Genomic DNA, 18777 nt, shown 5'->3' on the forward strand with positions numbered 1-18777 from the left:
TTCTTATGCTCCTATACTTACACCTGACATCATGCAAGCCCCAAAATTTTCTTTCCCTGGGCAAAAAACACGTCTGGATAAATGCATCAGTCCATGCTTAAAGCAGTCAATAACAATAATAGAAGAGTGATGAAAAAAACTATTTGGGGGAATGAAACAGTGTGAAAAAAAACAGTCCCAAACACGTGAAAGTGAATTACTGCAAGGAGTGCTGTAACTGGATGGCAGTCAGTGCTGTAAGGCAATTTTGGTTACACTCTGAGCAGCAATGCCAAAGCCCACGTTCGTTTTTACTCTCCTAAGGCTGTCCGTGCCTGGGACCTGCGCTGAACGGAGCAGCTTTTTTATCTTGTGCCGTGACAGGTCACGGACTGAAGCAAATTCATTAGCTTTGCCGTTTCTTACGCTTTTAATGAACTACTGCCGGCTGCGAGCATTTAAAACATCAACGGGCCAACAAAAGCCTCGAGACTGGTCAAGAAGCTGCAAGTTTTCCCTCGCCGTTCGCCTGACTTGAGGCGCTGCGGTCGCGCCGGGGACGCTCCGGAGGGCCCAAAGCTGCTCCGGGACAAGAGTGCGGCGGGCCCTGTGAGGCGGGAATGCCCCCAGGACCGCGGGAACGGCCCCGAACAGCGGGAACGCTCCCAGGAGCGCGGGAACGGCCCCGAACAGCGGGAATGTTCCCAGGATCGCGGGAATGGCTCCGGACCGCGAACCGGCCGGAACGACAGCGCAGGGCAGGACACGCAGCCTCCCACAGCTCGCCCAGCACAGACTACGCTTCCCGTGAGGCCTCGCGGCAGAGCGCGGGCCGCGGTGTGCGTCAGCGGCGCGAGCAGCCAATCGCGGCGGGGCCGCGGCGAGCGCCGTCCGCCGCCAATGTTGTTTTCGCTGAGTCGAGGTGCTGGTGTTGTTGGCCGCGGCGCCATATTGGAAGGGACGCGCGCCCGCTCTCGAGCAGCCCCTGGGCGCGGGCCCGGCCGCCGCCATGCTGTACCTGGAGGACTATCTGGAGAGTGAGTGTGTGCGCGGCGGGGGCGCCGGGCGGCCGGGCACGGCCGGTGCGGGGGAGCCGGGGGAAGCCGCGGCGAGGAGGCGGCGCCCCCCCTCCCCCACGGCAGCGAGTGACTGACTGGCTCCCTCCTCCCTCCCCCCTCTCCCCCGCTCCCCCGTGTCCCCGCAGTGATCGAGCAGCTTCCCATGGATCTGCGCGACAGGTTCACCGAGATGCGCGAGATGGACCTGCAGGTGCAGAGTACGTGAGTCCCGCCCCCTCCGCCTCCGCCCGCCCCCTGCGCGCCCGCCCCGCTCCGCCCCGCGGGCACCGGCCCCACCGCCGCGCCCCCGCCGCGGGGCGGCACGGCCGGGAAGGCCGAGCCGGCGAGGAAGGAAGGAAGGAGGCGAAGCGGCGCCGCTCCGGCCCGCGGCAGCAGCTCCGCCCGCTCTCCCGCGCTGCCCCGGGGCAGTCGCACCCCCTGCCAGCCGTGCCGCGGCTCTCCGGCAGCGCCGCTCGGCCCGGGGGCGTCTCGTCGTCTCCCGCGGGCGGAGGGAGCCGAGCCGGGCGCTGAGGCGAGGGGCGGGGCGCGGCGCACGCCCCCGGCGCTGTCGCGGCAGCCCCCGGCCCGCCCCGCGCCCCCGCCCGCCCGAGCGGAGCTGCCTGCCCGCGCTTGTGCTGCTCCCAAAGGCATCTTCCGTGGCACGTCCCAAACTCTTTAGATTTTTGATCCCTAAGAGCAGTGATGGTGGCTTGGAACATGAGTTATGTCCCACTCCTTCCAGCAGGCAGCGGCATGCTCTCCCTGAAACTTTCCAGCCAGCTCCCTGATAATAACATGGGAAGGTGCCATTTGCTCGGCCCTTTGTGCCCTAGCTGACGTGCAAACAAATGTACTTTATACTTTCGGTTTTATACAAATTATATTTTATACAAAAGCCTACTTTTGTATAAATATGTATTTTATACAAAATATAAATACACTTCAAGTTTCTTTGTAGATCACTATCTCTGCTTACATCCTAATGTAATGCGCTGCCTTAGGCTGTTTTCAGGCTGCATTGCCATTTCATCTTATCTAATGCAATCACATCTGGGACTTAGGTGTCCTGTAACTCTGGGTAGCTGTTGCAGTCATTTAACACAATTAATATAGTTATCTATAACTGTGACTCAAAAGTATTCATTAGTGAAACTGCTACTGCACAAAAGATGAGAGCAATCATCAATATGGAAGGGCCAGGTTATTGTAAAGGGGAAGGAGAGAAAGAGCAGAGATTGAAATAACAAGGGAACACTGTATAGGAATACAAAATGCAGCAATAAGTGGGAACAGTTCTGTAATACTTTAATGTGCTTTCCATTGGATATTTACTTCAGTGGACACAGCAGGTCTGTTTAACAGGCCTTATTGACACATGTAGAACTGTCTATAGGATTTTTTTGGTATATTATCACCTAAATGTTCTCTTGAGTTCAGTGCTTAAAGTTGTGGGAGCTGTCATAGCTCCTTCTGGGACATAGCACCTCTGAAGTCACTATCACCAGGCAGTATCATGAGGGGAAGTGAGCCCTGACTTGGATAGTTTGGAATAAGTTCACAGATTTTACTTCTGTTCCATAAGAAGACAAAGAAAATAGTAGGGATTTTTTTACGTGTGTTTGAGAACTTGAGGCAGCTAGCAGGGCCAAGACAGCAGATTGTAATTTCCTCTGCTTTAACTGAAAATGACAAATAGCATTCCATGTTATATTACTGGAAGTAGTAAATGACAGTGAATATTGCATACTAGGACCAACCTTAGGTGCAGAGAAAAATTTTCTCAGACCTTGGTACTTCAGTGATTCTTGTGCAATGATTGGCAGGGTATCCAGACATTTATGAAACTTCTGGACTAGCACCTCTTCAGCATCACTTGCCTAACTGCATGATGAACACCACATGCAAACCTGGAGGTTGTTTGGTGTGTCAGAAGTACTTGAAAGCAGTACTTTGATGAGTGATGCTGTCCCAGAAATCTACATGATTTGTAATTCAGAGATATCTCTGCTGCTCCACTTTAGTGTCATGGTTGACTTTGTATTCTGTCCTGTTTGGACCACACTGCCTCCTAATGAGCCAGCTCCTGCTGTTTGTAGTTGGAAGAAACAATAAACTGGGTCTGTCTGCTCTATATTCTGATAGGATTGCTGTGGAAAAAGCAAAGATTGTCTGAATTGGGACTTGACTCTTGAGCTTTAACTGAGCTCCACATGAAGCATAAAATATGTTTTTCTGATTAAGTTAAAATCATGGATTATCAGGATTTCATGGTAAAATGTCAGTATCTGGAAAAAGGACTCTGTTCTCATAGCAGTTTTGGCAACTCTCTTGGGAAATTTGATCTAAGAAATGAGTATGTCAGAATATAGTATCACAAGAAAAAATGGATGAAGTTGAGTGTAGCAGAGAGAACTTTCCATCTGATTTGATAGATCTGACCTGAACTCGCCTTTGCCTTTTCTGCTCCTTCAGGAGAGACCAAGTTTCTGTGGAAATTTTCCCCTAGGCAGGTTTACACAAACTGATAACAAGTCCTTGATTAAAATTGAAGAGGGGAGATACTTTTTAAATCTTTTCTTCTTTATGGAGGCACTGGAATAACACTTAAAGTGTTTGTGGAGATAGAGGATAGGAGATAGAATATTTTGTCTGTTGGCTTTTTGGACGAAGTTAGAGCCGTTTTCTCAAAGAACAAAGATTTTAGAAGCCTCCATATAAAGTGTATGCTTCTTGCTTGCCTCTCAGGCTTCTTGATGTTCTCTACATGCTGCAAGTGGAAAATGCTCATGGTTCAGGTTCTCCAGCTTTAGCCTGTTGTACTCCAGAGCTGTTTGACTACTTTGAGTCTAAATAAAGTTGATGTGAACTTATGTCCCAACTGTAATGGCTTGGGATTAATAGTGCTCTGTCCAGTCAGTTGTTAGATTCCTCTTGGTTTTGTTCCTGAATGTTCCCAGTATAAAGAAAATTGATTAATATTTTCAATCATTGAGTATGAATGATTTTTGGATATTTATATAAACAGTTCTAGCTGTGAATTTTCAGAGAGTTGGGAAGACCCTTGGCCTCTTGAATTTTCAGAGTAAATCATACTTAGGGTTTAATGAGCTTCTTGAACTAATTAATTAATTTGCATTTTGTTTTGGCAAGATGTGATCCAGTTTTACTGGTGGTTTCTGGAAAGTTTCTTAGGTGTTTTGCACCCAGAGCCTGAAGTTTGTAGGTGATTTGTGCATTGTCACATTTAATTTAAAACTGATAGCTGGGCAAAACGTCACTGACAATGCTGGGAAAAAAACTTAAGTACTGTTACTATCCTGTTACTAGCAAGGCTGTCCAAGCTCGTTTGACTGAGGCAGCTGCATGTTTTTGGAAATGTGCAAGCTGTTGAGTGCACAAGTGTCCAGCTGTTGAAATAGTAAACTCAGTGGGAGATGGGTGGAGGGGAAAGGGAAGGGAATCCCTGTTCTTATCTCAATAAACAATGAAAAAAAAATACCTTGTGGTTGACATTTTCCTTTCTAGGGACAGTTAATGTTAGAAAATGGGTGGTTTTATTTTTTCCCCCTTATGATATTTCTCAACTTCATGAAAGTGAGAATCCTGTCCAAATAATAGTTCATCAGTGCATTTACTCCTCTGGGGGTGGAGGGAATAATTTGTGAGTGCTTTCAATTTGCCCTGACACTTCCTAGCAAACAGTGGAGAGGCCCTGGACTTAAAAGGCAGGGCTTGCTCTTCAGTTGGTCTACCTTTTTGAGACACTAATTTTTTTCAATTATTTGGTTTTGTATTTGACTGTTTCTCTTAGGAGAACATTTTGTTTCCTGCTCAGTTTGTAACTGGCTAGAATGTTCCAAAGTCAGCAGTCTAGAGCCCTGGGTGAGGAGTTTGGGTCGTGCTTTAAGTCACTACCACTGCTCTTAGGGACAAAAAACCTTTAGAACTTGGAGTCCTGCCTGTCCCATGCTGGAGAGCACAAGAACCTTGATGAGAATCCTACCAGAATGCAATTCTGCTTCTTGGAAATTAAGGTAAATATTTCCCTCCGCTGTCCACTGTTGCTTGGTTGTTTTGGTTTTTTTCTTTTTTTTCCTCTCTAATAGTTTGCACCTCAGTCCTGTCAAGTTTGTTTGAGAAAAAAATTTCCCTTTATTTTCTAATGTTTATGTACATGAGAAAATAACATTTGTCTCAATCTTTCCCTATGCTACAGATGCAATGGATCAGCTTGAGCAGAGGGTAAATGAATTTTTTATGAATGCAAAGAAAAACAAACCTGAATGGAGAGAAGAACAAATGACATCAATCAAAAAAGTAAGGATATCCTAAGAGTGGGTCAGATTTTTCTTTTGCAAACTAAGACAACCTTAGGAATAAATAGTTTATGATTGATGGGAGATTTAAGTGTTGAGAGCTGTGCCTTCCCTTGGGCTTTCATAGAGGTGGATGGAACTACCATGGAGGAGGAAAATGAGTGGAAGGATTCTTTGATCAAGAATTTCTCTGAAGTTTTACAGAGCACTTGCTAGCATTTAAAAAACATGTAATTGAAATGGTGAGGAAGCCTGAGCTCCTAAATTAGGAGCTCAGATTTTCTTGTTTTTGTTTGTGTGACGTGAAGTTGCCCAAGTTAATGTGCTTTCTTTTAGAGGATATTTTTCAAGCTTAGATTCAGCATTTCCTGTGATTTTCTGCCAATGTCCTTCTACACATTATACATATGGTCTGTTTAGCTTGAGAGAGGGAGGAGTAAGAACATGAATATGAATGTGTTCTGTGTTATCCTTCAATACTTGAGCATTGGTGATGGTATTTTTAGCAATGTAGCCCATCATTTTGTCAGGAGAAACCCCTTTGTAGTCTCCTACAGTGGCTACTTCAGCCCCTAATTTGGGTAAGGGTTGTTTTCATCTTTAATTAATGCAAATAGGTTTTTAAATTCTGAAAAAGAAAAAGGTCAGAGCTCTGACTCCACTGGAATAAATGAAAAATTGTTGTTGACTTTTGTTGAATCAAAACTTCAGTAGTTTTCACAGAAGTTACTATTCAGTGGAAATTGAGAATTAAAAGGCAGTAAAATCTGTTCAACTCTAAAGTACAAGCATTTGAAAACACACCTTTTTTAAACTTTTGTCTGAATTTTCATATGTTAGAGGAGACTTCTAGATTGTTTTAGTCAAATTACGTAGAATGCACTCATGAGTTAGAGAAACTTATTTTAAAGCAATTTAAATTATATACAATATTATCTCTGTTTAACTAGAATGCTGGAAAGGCTTCCCCACAGAGTACTTCAGCATCCTTTTGAAGAGCAGTAGGATTTGTGGTGGTCCTGAAATAAAAGACATGCTCTTATTTTAAGTCCGTAACATGATGCTGTGTAATATAAAATAAATCCAAGATAGTTTAATTTCTTGTAGCATTTCTTGCAGTAGGAAGTGTCTCCTTCTTGTAATGTGGCTTTTTTTAACACAGGGAAAATAATTTGATTTATATATCTCATTTAAAATGCAGATGATTGTTGTTTACAGAAAAATTTCAGTCTTTCTGAAAACTGACTTAAATTTGTCCTTTTGACTTATATTTTATGCTTCATAAGAGCAGCTTAAACTTACTGAAATTAATTCTGTTACATTAATTTTTTTTAAATTCTCTTCATAACAGGATTATTATAAAGCTTTGGAAGATGCAGATGAAAAAGTGCAACTGGCTAATCAAATATATGATCTGGTAAGTGGACACAAGAGTTGTGGTGAATTACCTAAATTTATGCCCTGGGAAATTCTAAGCATTTTGATAAGCACTGCAGTCATGCTGCAGTGTGCTGTACTTTTATGTTGTCTGCATACAGATGTTTTGCTGATGAAAGAAACATTTTATATTTTATTGACTTTTAAGAATTTTGGGTAGTAAGTGTCACTTAAATATAAATCAGAGAAATAGTATTAGAAATCCTAAGATTTTAATGCATGGTTTCAGCTTGTTTAGGAGACTGGTTGAGAGAATCCTTTGTCATGCAGTGTTGAGGAGTCCAGGAAGGCTGGGCATTCTTCAAGAAGGAAATCTTAAATGTATAGGAGCAGCCCATCCCCATGTGCCAAAAGAGAAGCCAGCAGGGAAGAAGACCAGCCTGGCTACATACAGAGCTTTGGCTTCAATCTGGGGGGAAAAAGAGAGTGTATCACCTTGGGAAGAATGGGCAGGCAACTTGAGAAGATTGCAAGGATTTTATGAGGTTGTGTGGGGAGATATATTAGAAGGGCCAAAGCCCAAGTCAAACTTTTATCTGGTTACTGCTGTGAAAGACAAAAAATATTTTAAAAAATATATCAGCAGTAAAATAAGGGCTGTGCAAAAATCTTCATCCTTTACTGGATAGAGAGGTAAACATAGTGATGGAGGATGAAGAAAAGGCAGAGATACTTAATGCCTTCCTTGCTGCACAGTATTTAACAGCAAGCCCAGTTGTTCTCAGGGTACCCAGCCCCCTGAGCTGGAGCAAGTGGGTGGGGGGCAGAATGAAGTCCCCATAACTCAAGGGAGTCAACAACCTGCTGTGTCACTGAGACACACACGAGTCTGGGGCTGTGATGGGATCCTCCCCATGGTTGAAAAAGTCACTGAGCCACTTTTGGGTGTTTCCCAGAGGTCCCAATTGACTGGAAATCAGCAATGTAATGCCCGTGTACAAGAAGGGTCAGAAAAAGCATCTAGGGCAGTAAGGGCCTGTCAGCCTGACAGTGCTGGGGAAGGTCATGGAGCAGATCATCCTCAGTGCCATGACACAGGACAAACAGGACACCCAGGCAGAGTGGGTTTGGGAAAGGCAGGTCTTGCTTGGCTGACCTGATCTTCAGTGATGAAGTGACCTGCGTAGTACATGAGAGAAAGGCTCTGGATGTTGTCTACCTGGACTTCAGTAAAGCCTTGGACATTGTTTCCTACAGAACTCTCCTGGAGAACTGGCTGCTCACACCTTGGGCAGGGGCATTTTTCATTGGGTGAAAAATGGGATGGATGGCCAGACCCAGAGAGGGATGGCATGTGATTAAAGTTTATTTATTTTACATTTCTCAAGAGAACAGAACCTGCAAGTCAGACTACACTCAAATATAGAAGACATAAAACAACTGCTTTAGTTTCATTACAACTAGCCAAAAGTTTGTTCTAGAAAAGTTGGAACTGCCTCTTCTCTTTTGCTTAGCTGATAACTGGAAAAACCTCCCAGTTTTTAATAAAGATGGGTAAATTTTGCTGTGTGATTACAGATGTAGAAAGCATTTGGAATGTAGTCTTTCTTTTCACGATAGTGAGTTGAGAATTTTTGGGGGTTTTTTTTTGATTAATTTTTAATACCGTACAGCACGTCATAGTTTGCTGAAATGCACAGGAGTCTCCACTTTCAGTTGAGACTCCTGTGCATTTCCTCTCCTAAGCACAAATTTATTGGTGCTTATAGTGGCACACAAATTGCACACAGGTTTCAGTTCAGAACTTGCAATTGCCCCAAAGCAGCCCAGTTTCTACTAAAGTCCATGTCACGTACTGTTCTTTCTCTTCCCTTTTAAGTTTGCATAACTAGAGCACCTCCAAGTCTTCATCTTCATTTCTGAAAAGAAGTGTCTTGGAGCTTTCCCTATGCTATTTTGGTGTTAACAACGGTGTCTTCTGAGTGAGATAAATGGAGGTGACCAAGAAGATCCCTTCTGTGCATTATTGTGCTTAGTGCTGCATGGCACAAAATTGCTGGAAGGGAAATACTTAGCAAGCCTGAGATGAAGGATGTAGATATTCATGTTCCAGAACTGGATGCTATTTATTTTTGCTTTATCTAACAACAGGTAGACCGTCACTTGAGAAAATTGGACCAGGAACTTGCTAAATTTAAAATGGAACTTGAAGCAGATAATGCTGGAATTACAGAAATATTAGAGAGACGTAAGTATGCATGTTTTTCTTTAAGAACCTGACAGACTTTCTGTCAATTTCCAGAATTAAACTATCAAACACTTGTTAGTGGCTGCCAGTATTTTCACCCATGTTTTAACCCCCTTTGAAATTTTAGTTTAACCCACTCTTAGATTTTAGTTTCAACCTCGATTTATACCAGTGAAATCAAAATACGTTTGAGTAAGTAGAGTAATTTCACACAACTGTTGTCCTTGTGAATTGCTACAGTAAGATACATAATTCTTTAAACCTGTTTTTAATGGTTGTAGGTATTCAGCCAAGTACTTAGGCCTAAGCATGCCACCTACCCAATTGCAAGGGTAACATTTCTTCCTTGAACTGGTTGCCACCAAACTAAGGAGGGACATTATTTTAGTTTTCCATGTACTTGGTGATTTTCTATTTTAAAGGGGCAAGAATGGGTTGTTCTATAATGGGCCAGTGAAGGAAAAGCATTTTAGGTAAGAAACCAGCATGTTAAATACAGCCATGCTGGTATTTGGAATTTGAATAAAAATGTAAAGTTACAACTTTTTTGCCAGCTTGGTGTAGAAGAATCTGTCTTTTCTGTATGTATCAGCATTTAGACATCAAATTCAAATGTGATAAATTTCTGAGTTGATGTAACTGCTGTGATTATGGAGGCAGTGACTGTCCTCATAGCCAAAGATAGTGAAAATTTACTTGAGTCACTTGTGGATATTAGGAACAAGCATTCTTTCTTGGAACTTTTTGTGACTGAGTTGTATAAGCTGGGAGTTTGGGGCTGTTTTATTTGTAATTGCTATTACAAATAACAGGCACAATATAAGAAAACTCTAAATTAAATGCTGTTCATTAACTAGCAATTACAGAAAAAGACTAATTTACTTTAGTTTAAATCCCAGTTGGTTTTAGGATGCAGTGCTACCTTCTGTAGAACCACATGTTTGGAGAGGTTGCTAGATAGGATTTCAAGAAATCAAAATAGAGAAGCACTGTACTGCATGTTGCATCTTTCATGTTTGTTTGGTTTGAGGATTTTGTTTCCTTGTTTGTTTTTAAATAAAGCTAAAAGTAGAAGACTTAACATTTTTAGCTTTCAGAGTAAGTAAATACATAAGGTTGAAGTCCCACCAGAGGGCAGCCTTTGGGCAAGTTCATAACGTGATTGAAGTTCTGTCAGCCAAAATTGCTCCTTATGCTTTGATCCTCTTCTAGAATAATTATACTAAACTTCTGTAATATTTATGTATTACTCATGTATTTCAGTGCTTTTTGAAAGCACTGGAGGAGGTAAAGAAATGCTGAGGATACAGATTTTGAAAAATGAATGTGAATTGCTTTCTTGTTTTGTCTTCTGTGTAAATGTAAGTTGGTAGTTAAAGATCTTTTTATTAGAGATCGGAGAACAAAATATTGTATATTGTTCCAAATTTATAGCCAAAGTCTCTCCTATGCTGTGATTAATTAGCCTCATCTTACAAGAAATATTATTTTTAGACATATACTTGGATTTATGCCTGTCTGACTTTTTCCTTTGGGGGGGGGAGGATGGGGGTGGGATTTGTTGTTGTTTGTTGCTTTTGTGGGGTTTTTTGTTTTGTTTTTATTTGTATTGTTGCTCTGTGTATTTTGGATGTTAAGAAGATCTGGATGATGATCTGCAGCCCTTTCATTTGAATGTTAAATCTTATTTAAAGATGAAACTGCTATTTTCTTGAGTTTTGACTGAATGTGACAAGGTAGACTCAGTGGAACAAGATGCCTTGTTTATACAGTTTATATTGTTCAGTCTTCAGTTTATACTGGTGTAGATGGTCAGTACTTTTGGTGCAGCCATTCTGCAACTCATTTGATTAAGTGGCTTGGTGAGGGCAATAATGTTCTTGGTTCTTCTTACTTGTCTTGATTTTAAGCTCTTGATTTCAACAAGATAGTAGCAGTCACCAATTTTTATTTGAGAACTAATCTCACTGGTTCATGGTTGTACTGTAGAAATGGTTTCAACGCCAGCAAAAGTTCTTCTGATTAAAATAAATATAACTGCATTGTGATTTGGTTAATATTTTAACAATCCCTTTAGTATGTAAAAGTTAAACAAGTGCCAACTCTCAATTTTCATGTCATTCTTACCTCCCTCTTAGGGTCTCTGGAGCTGGATACACCAGCACAGCCTGTGAATAACCATCACTCCCATTCTCACACTCCAGTAGAGAGTAAGTATTTGAAACTTAAAAACATGGCCACTCTTTATGTTTCCTTTGGGGTTTTTTTTGTTGAGAAGTATGAGGAAAAAGATGGTTCAGAACGTTTTTCTCCTCCATCATTGCAAGGAGAAAACAAAGCATAATAAACACTAATCGTATCTGTTAAGAAGTGCAAGAATAAAATAGGTTTTGCTGGTGGGAATTAGTTGAAAGTACTAGCATAATTTGACTTTCGAGCTGAATAGATTTTAAATTTCTTTTAATTTATTTCATTTAGAAAGGAAACACAATCCATCTCACCATAGTACAACAGATCATGTTCCTGAAAAGAAGTTTAAATCTGAAGCTCTTCTATCTACCCTGACATCAGATGCTTCTAAAGAAAACACACCAGGTAATCCTAATTGTCTTTCATTTCATTGCTTTTTAGTCAGAAGAGAAACTTAATTATGTTTCTGAATTAGTCTTCTGAAATCACAGAATCATGGAATAGGTAAGGTTGAAAGGGACCCCAGTGGGTCATCTGGTGCAGCCTCCCTGCTCCAGCAGGGCCATCCCAGAGCACATGGCACAGGGTTGTGTCCAGACAGTTGTTGAATATTTCCAGTGAGGGAGACTCCACAGCCTCTCTGGACAGCCTGTTCTTACGCAACCTGTCCTGTGTGTAGCCACCTGCACAGTACAGAAGTTCTTCCTTATATTCAGGTGGAGCTTCCTGTGCACGAGGTCCTGCCTTTTGCCTCTTGTCCTATTGCTTGGCACCACCAAGCAGAGCCTGGCTCCATCCCCTTGACACCTTCCCTTGAGATGCTCACAGACAGTGATGGGGTCCCCTCTCAGTCATCTCTGCTCGAGGCTGAACAGGCCCAGCTCCCTCAGCCTTTCCTCATAAGGGAGGTGCTCCAGTACCTTAATCACCTTTTCTTCACTCCACTGGACCCACTGCAGGAGCTCCATGTCTCTTGTACTGAGGAGCCCAGAACAGGACACAGCACTCCAGATGCAGCTTTGCTAGGGCTGAGTGAGGGTCAGGATCATCTCCCTCAACCTTCTGGCCATGCTTTTCCTGATGCTCCCCAGGACACCATTGGCCTTCTTGGCCCCCAGAGAACACTGCTGGCTCAGGGACAGTTTGTTGTTCACCAGGACCCTGAGGTCCTTCTCCACGGGGTGGCTTTTCAGCAGGTCAGCCCACAGCCTCTGCTGTTGCTTGGGGTTGTTCCTCTCCAGGTGCACTGCACTTTCCTTTGTGGAATTTCTAGACCCTGTGCCATCAATAAAGACCTTCTGGGATCTGTCATTCAGCCAGTCCTCAATCAGAGACTGATACCCCTTTCCCTGGGATTTTCAGTCACTTGAAACATGAGAAATTACAGGCATTCTTAGTCATCTGTGTCTTCCATGAAGTGTGTCTGCTTTGTTGTCATTTAACAGCTGTATGATGGCTGTTTCTTTTTATTTACGCTTTGAAGAAGATAACAGTACAGTTTCATTCAGCTAGTTGTACAAATATAAGAGATGAATGCATTATTTTTGGGAAGAAAATGCATGCAACAGTTTCCAAAGTAAGGGAAAAGAATTTTCACACCTTTTTCTAAGAGTTGGTCTGAAAATAAAATTTTTTCATGTGTTGTCTATGTCAAAAGAAAATTCTTTTTGTATATAGTGACTAAAAAAACCTAAACCTTTCTGCCTATTCTCAATATTAAGATGTTTCATGGTTTCTTTTCTGAAAATAAAGGACTAAGGAGTTATATAGTAAATCAGATACCTCAGTCATGTTTTAAGTCAGTTTTAAGTCATTTCAGTCATGTCTATTTCAGTTTTCTTTTGAAGAAACTTCACTTGAGGCTGCAAATAAAATGTAGCTATATTTGAGCAGCTGTCATTCTGCAGATGACCCCGGAAATTGTTTTGCATTAAAACTGATCTGTAGTTTTTAGAGTAAAGATTGTTGGAAGTTTTACTTCAGAAACAGTATAGGTGTGTAATCATTCTTACCTTCTTCTTGATGATTATAGTAGTGAGAATTGTTTCAATATAGGCATAGGTATGGCAGCTGTATCTGTTCTTCGATAGCTGAGCATCATAGTGAGAGCTGTCTTTCTAAAAGGACTCCTTGCACATGAGGAGAAAGGGAACAAACTTCTCTTCCCCCCCCCCCCCCCCATAAACAAATACTGGCTGTGTCTAATTACTTTTAAAACCTTTTTTCCAAATGATTAGACTGCTCTGATGCATAAACGGAATTCCTACTCTTTCACTGGCTATCATATAACTCTTCTTAAAATGCAAAGGAATTTAGTTTCATTTTGAATTTCATAAATGTGTTCTGTTCATCAAGGGTGTCGAAACAGTAATTCATCATCCTCTTCAAACAATGCATACAATACAAACTCTTCTCAACCATTGGCATCATATAACCTGGGCTCATTATCTTCAGGATCCGGGGCCGGTGCAATTACCATGGCAGCAGCTCAAGCAGTGCAAGCCACGGCACAGGTAATGTCAAACTATTCTTGTCATTCTGCCATCTGCTTATGATTAAGAAGAAAGGCTAGTGACTGGTTTTGTTTTTTTTTTTTAAACTCTGAATTCCCATGATCGCTTTCAGCTGATATGATTCAGTTCTTATATTAGAATTTTATTATTATGCGACAGTTTCATCCTGTTTAGCTAGCCTACAGGGTCAGCTTGTTTTCTGACTTTTCCTGGAAGATGTTCTCACACATTTCAGTGCTTTCTGTATATAATTTCATTAACAAGGTAACGAGTGAACCTGTGCATATCATTAGCAGTTAGCAGCCTTATGTAGCACCTTTACTGTGTAATCTGATACAACATCAGCATTCCTTTTAGATGAAGGAGGGAAGACGAACATCCAGTCTAAAAGCCAGCTATGAAGCATTTAAGAACAATGATTTTCAGCTTGGAAGAGAATTTTCATTGTCCAGAGATTCAGCTGGATATTCATCATCAGCTCTGGCATCTACATTAACTCAGACGTTAAGTTCATCAACCACAGATTCACGAAGTGGCAGAAAAAGCAAGTAGGTTTTCTTATTGTTGACTGTAATTATAAATTTGAAGGCAGATGAGCTTTTTTTTTTTTAAAGGTCATGGGCTGTAATAGAATACATTGTATTTAATATCTGTGGGGGGGAATCAGCAGAAGGTGGTTACTGCCTCTTGGCCATTTTTTTTGCAGCGCTGTGTTATTTAGTTCTCCCACTTCTTTTTCTTTAAGCAAACTTTATTGATCTGCGTTTTTATCTGAGATACCATCAAGTTTCTTCCCTCACTTTTCCGTGTTTTGGAGAGGATTGATCTAACAGCAATTGTTGGGAATTACTGTGCAATGGTTTGTAGATGGTTTTGAAATAACCTGGAGATGTCTGATGCCAAGTAAACATGACACTTTCTAATGACTGACCGTGTAGAACAGGGAATGAATTTCATTTCTGAATGAAGTTTTAAAACATTTTTAACAACTCAATGTCACAACACATTCAACAATCAGAACTTGTACTTGAAAGAATTTATCTCAAAATACCCATCCTTTTAAATTGTCTTGAGTTTTTTTCTTCATTCAAATTTGTGTGTGTTCACAACTCAGTTAATAATGCTGTTTGAGAAGCATTTTTCATCTATGAATATCTTGGGTGTCAGGTCTGACCTATAAGCAAAAGCAGAGAAATTTTATTCTGGCATCATTCCTATGGAGTGATTGCTGATGCTTGAGTGGAGATTAACAGAGAATCAGACATCTTCAAAACAGTTATCTATTGTACATGACATATGACATTATTTATATGTAAATTCCCGTTTTATTGGTAACAATTTTTATAAGGACTTGACACCAAAACTATTGAGGGAAAACTTTGTGAAGAAGAGCATTTGTTAAAGCCACTAGACAGTTTAGAGCTGTTGAATTCCATTGATCAGAGCAGCACATCCTGCAGTTTTAAGTTGGTATGACTTGTTTCCTTTTCCAAGGGCATACAGTGGGTGCATTCCAGTGGTTGAATGAAATGTGATGGTGAATGATAGCTTTGGGATTTACATACTGCAGCAGTTCAGAGTCAACAAAGTACTTGTTTAGTGATTCTTTAACTTGGCAGAAAATAAATCATCTATGCACTTTTTTTTCCTTTTTTCTTTTTACTCTTCCTCAGAAACAACAACAAATCCTCAAGTCAGCAGTCCTCATCATCATCATCTTCTTCCTCTCTATCATCATGTTCTTCTTCATCTGCGCTGGCACAAGAACTGTCTCAGCAAACAGCAGTAATACCAGAGTCTGATTCTAACAGCCAGGTTGATTGGACCTATGATCCAAATGAGCCACGTTACTGTATTTGCAATCAGGTAAGGATGGCCTCCAAATTGAAATACAACTACAGCTGCTGTTTTGATGTAGCTGAACTTCCTTCTCTGAATGCTAATTTTGAAAAAACTATATTTTTACTCTTGAACTTCTGATCTGTTTTTATTTACTTACTGGTGGTGTGAAGAATGAACTGTTGAAGCTAAAAATAGTCAGTTTTTTAAGTGATGTGATATCCTTGGAGAGTTTTAAATCTTGTAGTGGAGACTTCAGGAATAATCAAATTTTTTAAAAATTGAGAGGATTTGCAGTGAATTTAGTTTCTTATCCAATCTGAAATATGCAAATGTATCTTGGTTTGCATAAACAGTTTTGAAAAATCAATTCACTATGAACATGATGGTGTTTGGGTTGTGTAACAAAAGTAAAATGAAGATGTTGTTACTGCTATTAATGGAAGAACTCCTCAAAGGAAGAAATTTGAATGTTGGCCTCTTTCAAAATGTAATTGCTAACGTTTTTTTTTCTTATTTTACTAGGTGTCCTATGGTGAAATGGTAGGCTGTGATAACCAAGATGTAAGTAACAAAGTTCAAAAGGTTCATGAGAGGCTTATGCATATAACTATTGCATGTAGGAGTTGCTTTTTTTTAGAGTTTGTTTTTGAGTAGCGTTTTTTAGAGTAAAGTGCGTATGATTTGAACCATCCTTCAGGAAACTTCTCATGTCTCCACATGGCTTAGATTCTTTTAGAAACTGGCAGCCTTTGCTAGGTTCAAAAATGCCCTGCTTCAAAATACCCTTTATTTCTGTGAATTTTCAGCTATTTCACTACTAATAAGAGTTGTCCTTTTCAAACAAAAAAGTTTTCAAAGAAAGTTGAATATCATAATGTATTTACTGAGATAACTACATTTAAACAGAAGTAAGTGGTAAGATTTCTTTGTCAAACTAAGTATTTCAAAGCACAGCATACTTATTCTGCTGTGTAATCTGAGTCCATATATGATTCCTATAATTTTTATCATTTTTCTTAGTGTACTGAGTGTATGTTGCAGATCTTCCCCTCTCCTTGTTTTGTCCTGTAGCTGGTGTGAAATGCCAAATCTAAACTTTTCACTCATGTTCCATTTTCATAGAATTGTATTTGTGATACTCATTTTGAAAAAAACCCAATTCACAAACCCTCTCTTTTAACTCTTTTTATAGTGCCCTATTGAGTGGTTCCACTATGGATGTGTTGGACTGACAGAAGCACCAAAAGGGAAATGGTACTGTCCACAATGTACAGCTGCAATGAAGAGAAGAGGCAGTAGACATAAATAAGTTTGTTCATCTGGAAAAATATTGCATAATAAAGGTTTTATAAAGGACTTGGGAGGGGAGGGGCAACTCTCAGCACACTTCCTTGCAACCACTGAAGAGTAACATAGCAATCATAGAATGGTAAGGTTGGAAGGGACCGTAAAGATCTTCTAGTTCCAGCCCCCAGTCATAAGATCTTGAACTATTGGTTTTGCTAAGTCGTGTTTTAATATTGTAGGTAAATTATTTATGCACCTTGATGTGCTACAGATACTATTCCAGTGAGCCTTGGATTGTTCCAGTGGCCAGCATATGCAGATATTTGTACTATCAAACCATTTTCTCTAAGCAGTGGGCATTCTACAAATACTCAATCTTCCAAAAATTCCGATAAGTCAAGATTTTAAATTTATGTTTTATATACAACAGATATATTCTGCTGCATGTACTGTACTCAAGAGCTGTTACGTAACACTATGTATATTAATAGTGCAAAAAGTCAGTGCTTCTGAAAGGAAAAAGAGACAGTGGTTTTTAAAATGCCTTTATAGCTTTGGTTCTTTATGAAACTTAATTCAGCAGGCTGAAGAAAATGGTTCTTGTATACAGCGGGCTGTTGTCCTTTAGGGTACTTGAGTATGTAAAGACAAAAATGCTGTAGAATACAACAAACTTGTGCCATTAGTCTTTCTATGTTTCTGCTCCAGAGAAGGCGGGGGCCATAAGAAGAAAAAAAGGTGTTAAAGTGACGATAAATTTTTATACCAAATGTGTTTATTTTTTTGTGCAAGTAATCCTTTAAATTTGAATTGTATTAGGTGTAAAATAAAAGAACCTCAACTCCTCAGATTAATGTGTCCTGTACATTTGTAAAAAAAAAATATTTCTGACTGAAATGGTTTCACAAATTTCCTTTTTTTTCCCTGGCCCTTTAATGCAGCAACACTGAACAGAAAGATGGGGTTTATGCCTATTTTTTCCTTCCTTCTTCTTTCCACTATTAAAAAATATGCTTTCCCTTTGAAATAAAGATTTTACTTCAGCCCTGTGTTAGGCTGAAAGACTGTGGCTGTTGTGTGGGAGCTTTCCAGACCCATGAAGAGAAGAGAGGGAGAGAGGGAAGCAGTTCCATTGCATGACAGTGCAAATAGTGTCAAGGGAATAAAACCAGATAGGTCCATTAGGAGTAAGAGTATGTGCAAAGAATGAAACCAGGCTTCTGTCACACCACATTTTTTCAAAATGAAAAAAGTAGGCATTTAAAGTCCATGAACTCAGAAAAAGTAGATGTGAAAGAAGGGAAATGTGATTATGGATGATAAATAGACTTTGGCAAAAGAATAGTATGGAAGTTCATGAAAATAAACAGCAAGAAGCAGTTAACTAAGGTTCCCTTGAAACTGGGAACTCCACCCACTGTGTATATATTTCTGTGGAAATCTCAGTATAAAAAAAACACTTGAAGACTAGAATATCTGGTTTTAAGTGAGGCTGTTGAGACAGTGGAGATAACCAAGTGTTTGTTTTGTGGAAAACTGGTGCCATGCTATAAATTGAAATTAAATAAGCAACCAGTAATCTAAGCTCTCCTTAAACTGAATGTCTGCCCCAAGAGCTAAGAACTAAGTCCTTTGAGAATCAAGACTCTGTACAGCAAAATCTCTCACTCTGCTGGTAACCATACTTAAGATGGTACCAAAATTAAAAATCCAAAATAAATTTCAAATTTTACTGTGAATATTGGATCCCTGTTTCATTGGGAAATGTAATTTTTTTTTCATTGAGAAATTAGAGACCTCAAAAGAATAAAAAACTTGTCCTTGTTAGTAAATTAGTATTTTTGTGTCAAGAAAACAGAAATGGACATATGTGAAAAAAAATGCAATACCTAAGTCAAAAATGTAGAACAATAAAACTTGTACATTTGTTATCTAAATAGGAAGCCTGTAAAAGAAGCTTACAGGTC

General features: G+C 40.2%; 1 protein-coding gene across 5 annotated transcripts; it reads left to right on the forward strand.

Moving 5' to 3' along the window:
• The first annotated feature begins 859 nt into the window (after positions 1-859).
• On the forward strand, positions 860-17658 carry ING3 (inhibitor of growth family member 3). 5 transcript variants are annotated; one of them, XM_063155343.1, is made up of 13 exons: positions 999-1016; positions 1184-1255; positions 4965-5071; positions 5254-5354; positions 6705-6770; positions 8882-8978; positions 11117-11188; positions 11457-11573; positions 13524-13681; positions 14039-14229; positions 15355-15547; positions 16046-16084; positions 16716-17658. In XM_063155343.1, exons 4-13 carry the CDS (start codon positions 5259-5261, stop codon positions 16830-16832), a joined length of 1146 nt encoding a protein of 381 aa, XP_063011413.1. In that variant the 5' UTR covers positions 999-1016; positions 1184-1255; positions 4965-5071; positions 5254-5258; the 3' UTR covers positions 16833-17658. The 5 variants fall into 5 exon arrangements, with proteins under 5 accessions (XP_063011409.1, XP_063011410.1, XP_063011411.1 ...); XM_063155339.1 differs by lacking the exon at positions 4965-5071 and having other exon boundaries at positions 860-1016; positions 1184-1248; XM_063155340.1 differs by lacking the exon at positions 4965-5071 and having other exon boundaries at positions 860-1016; positions 1184-1248; positions 13623-13681.
• Positions 17659-18777: the final 1119 nt, after the last annotated feature.

The sequence above is a fragment of the Melospiza melodia genome, chromosome 4 (genome assembly GCF_035770615.1).
Source record: "Melospiza melodia melodia isolate bMelMel2 chromosome 4, bMelMel2.pri, whole genome shotgun sequence".
Taxonomy (NCBI): Eukaryota; Metazoa; Chordata; class Aves; order Passeriformes; family Passerellidae; genus Melospiza; species Melospiza melodia.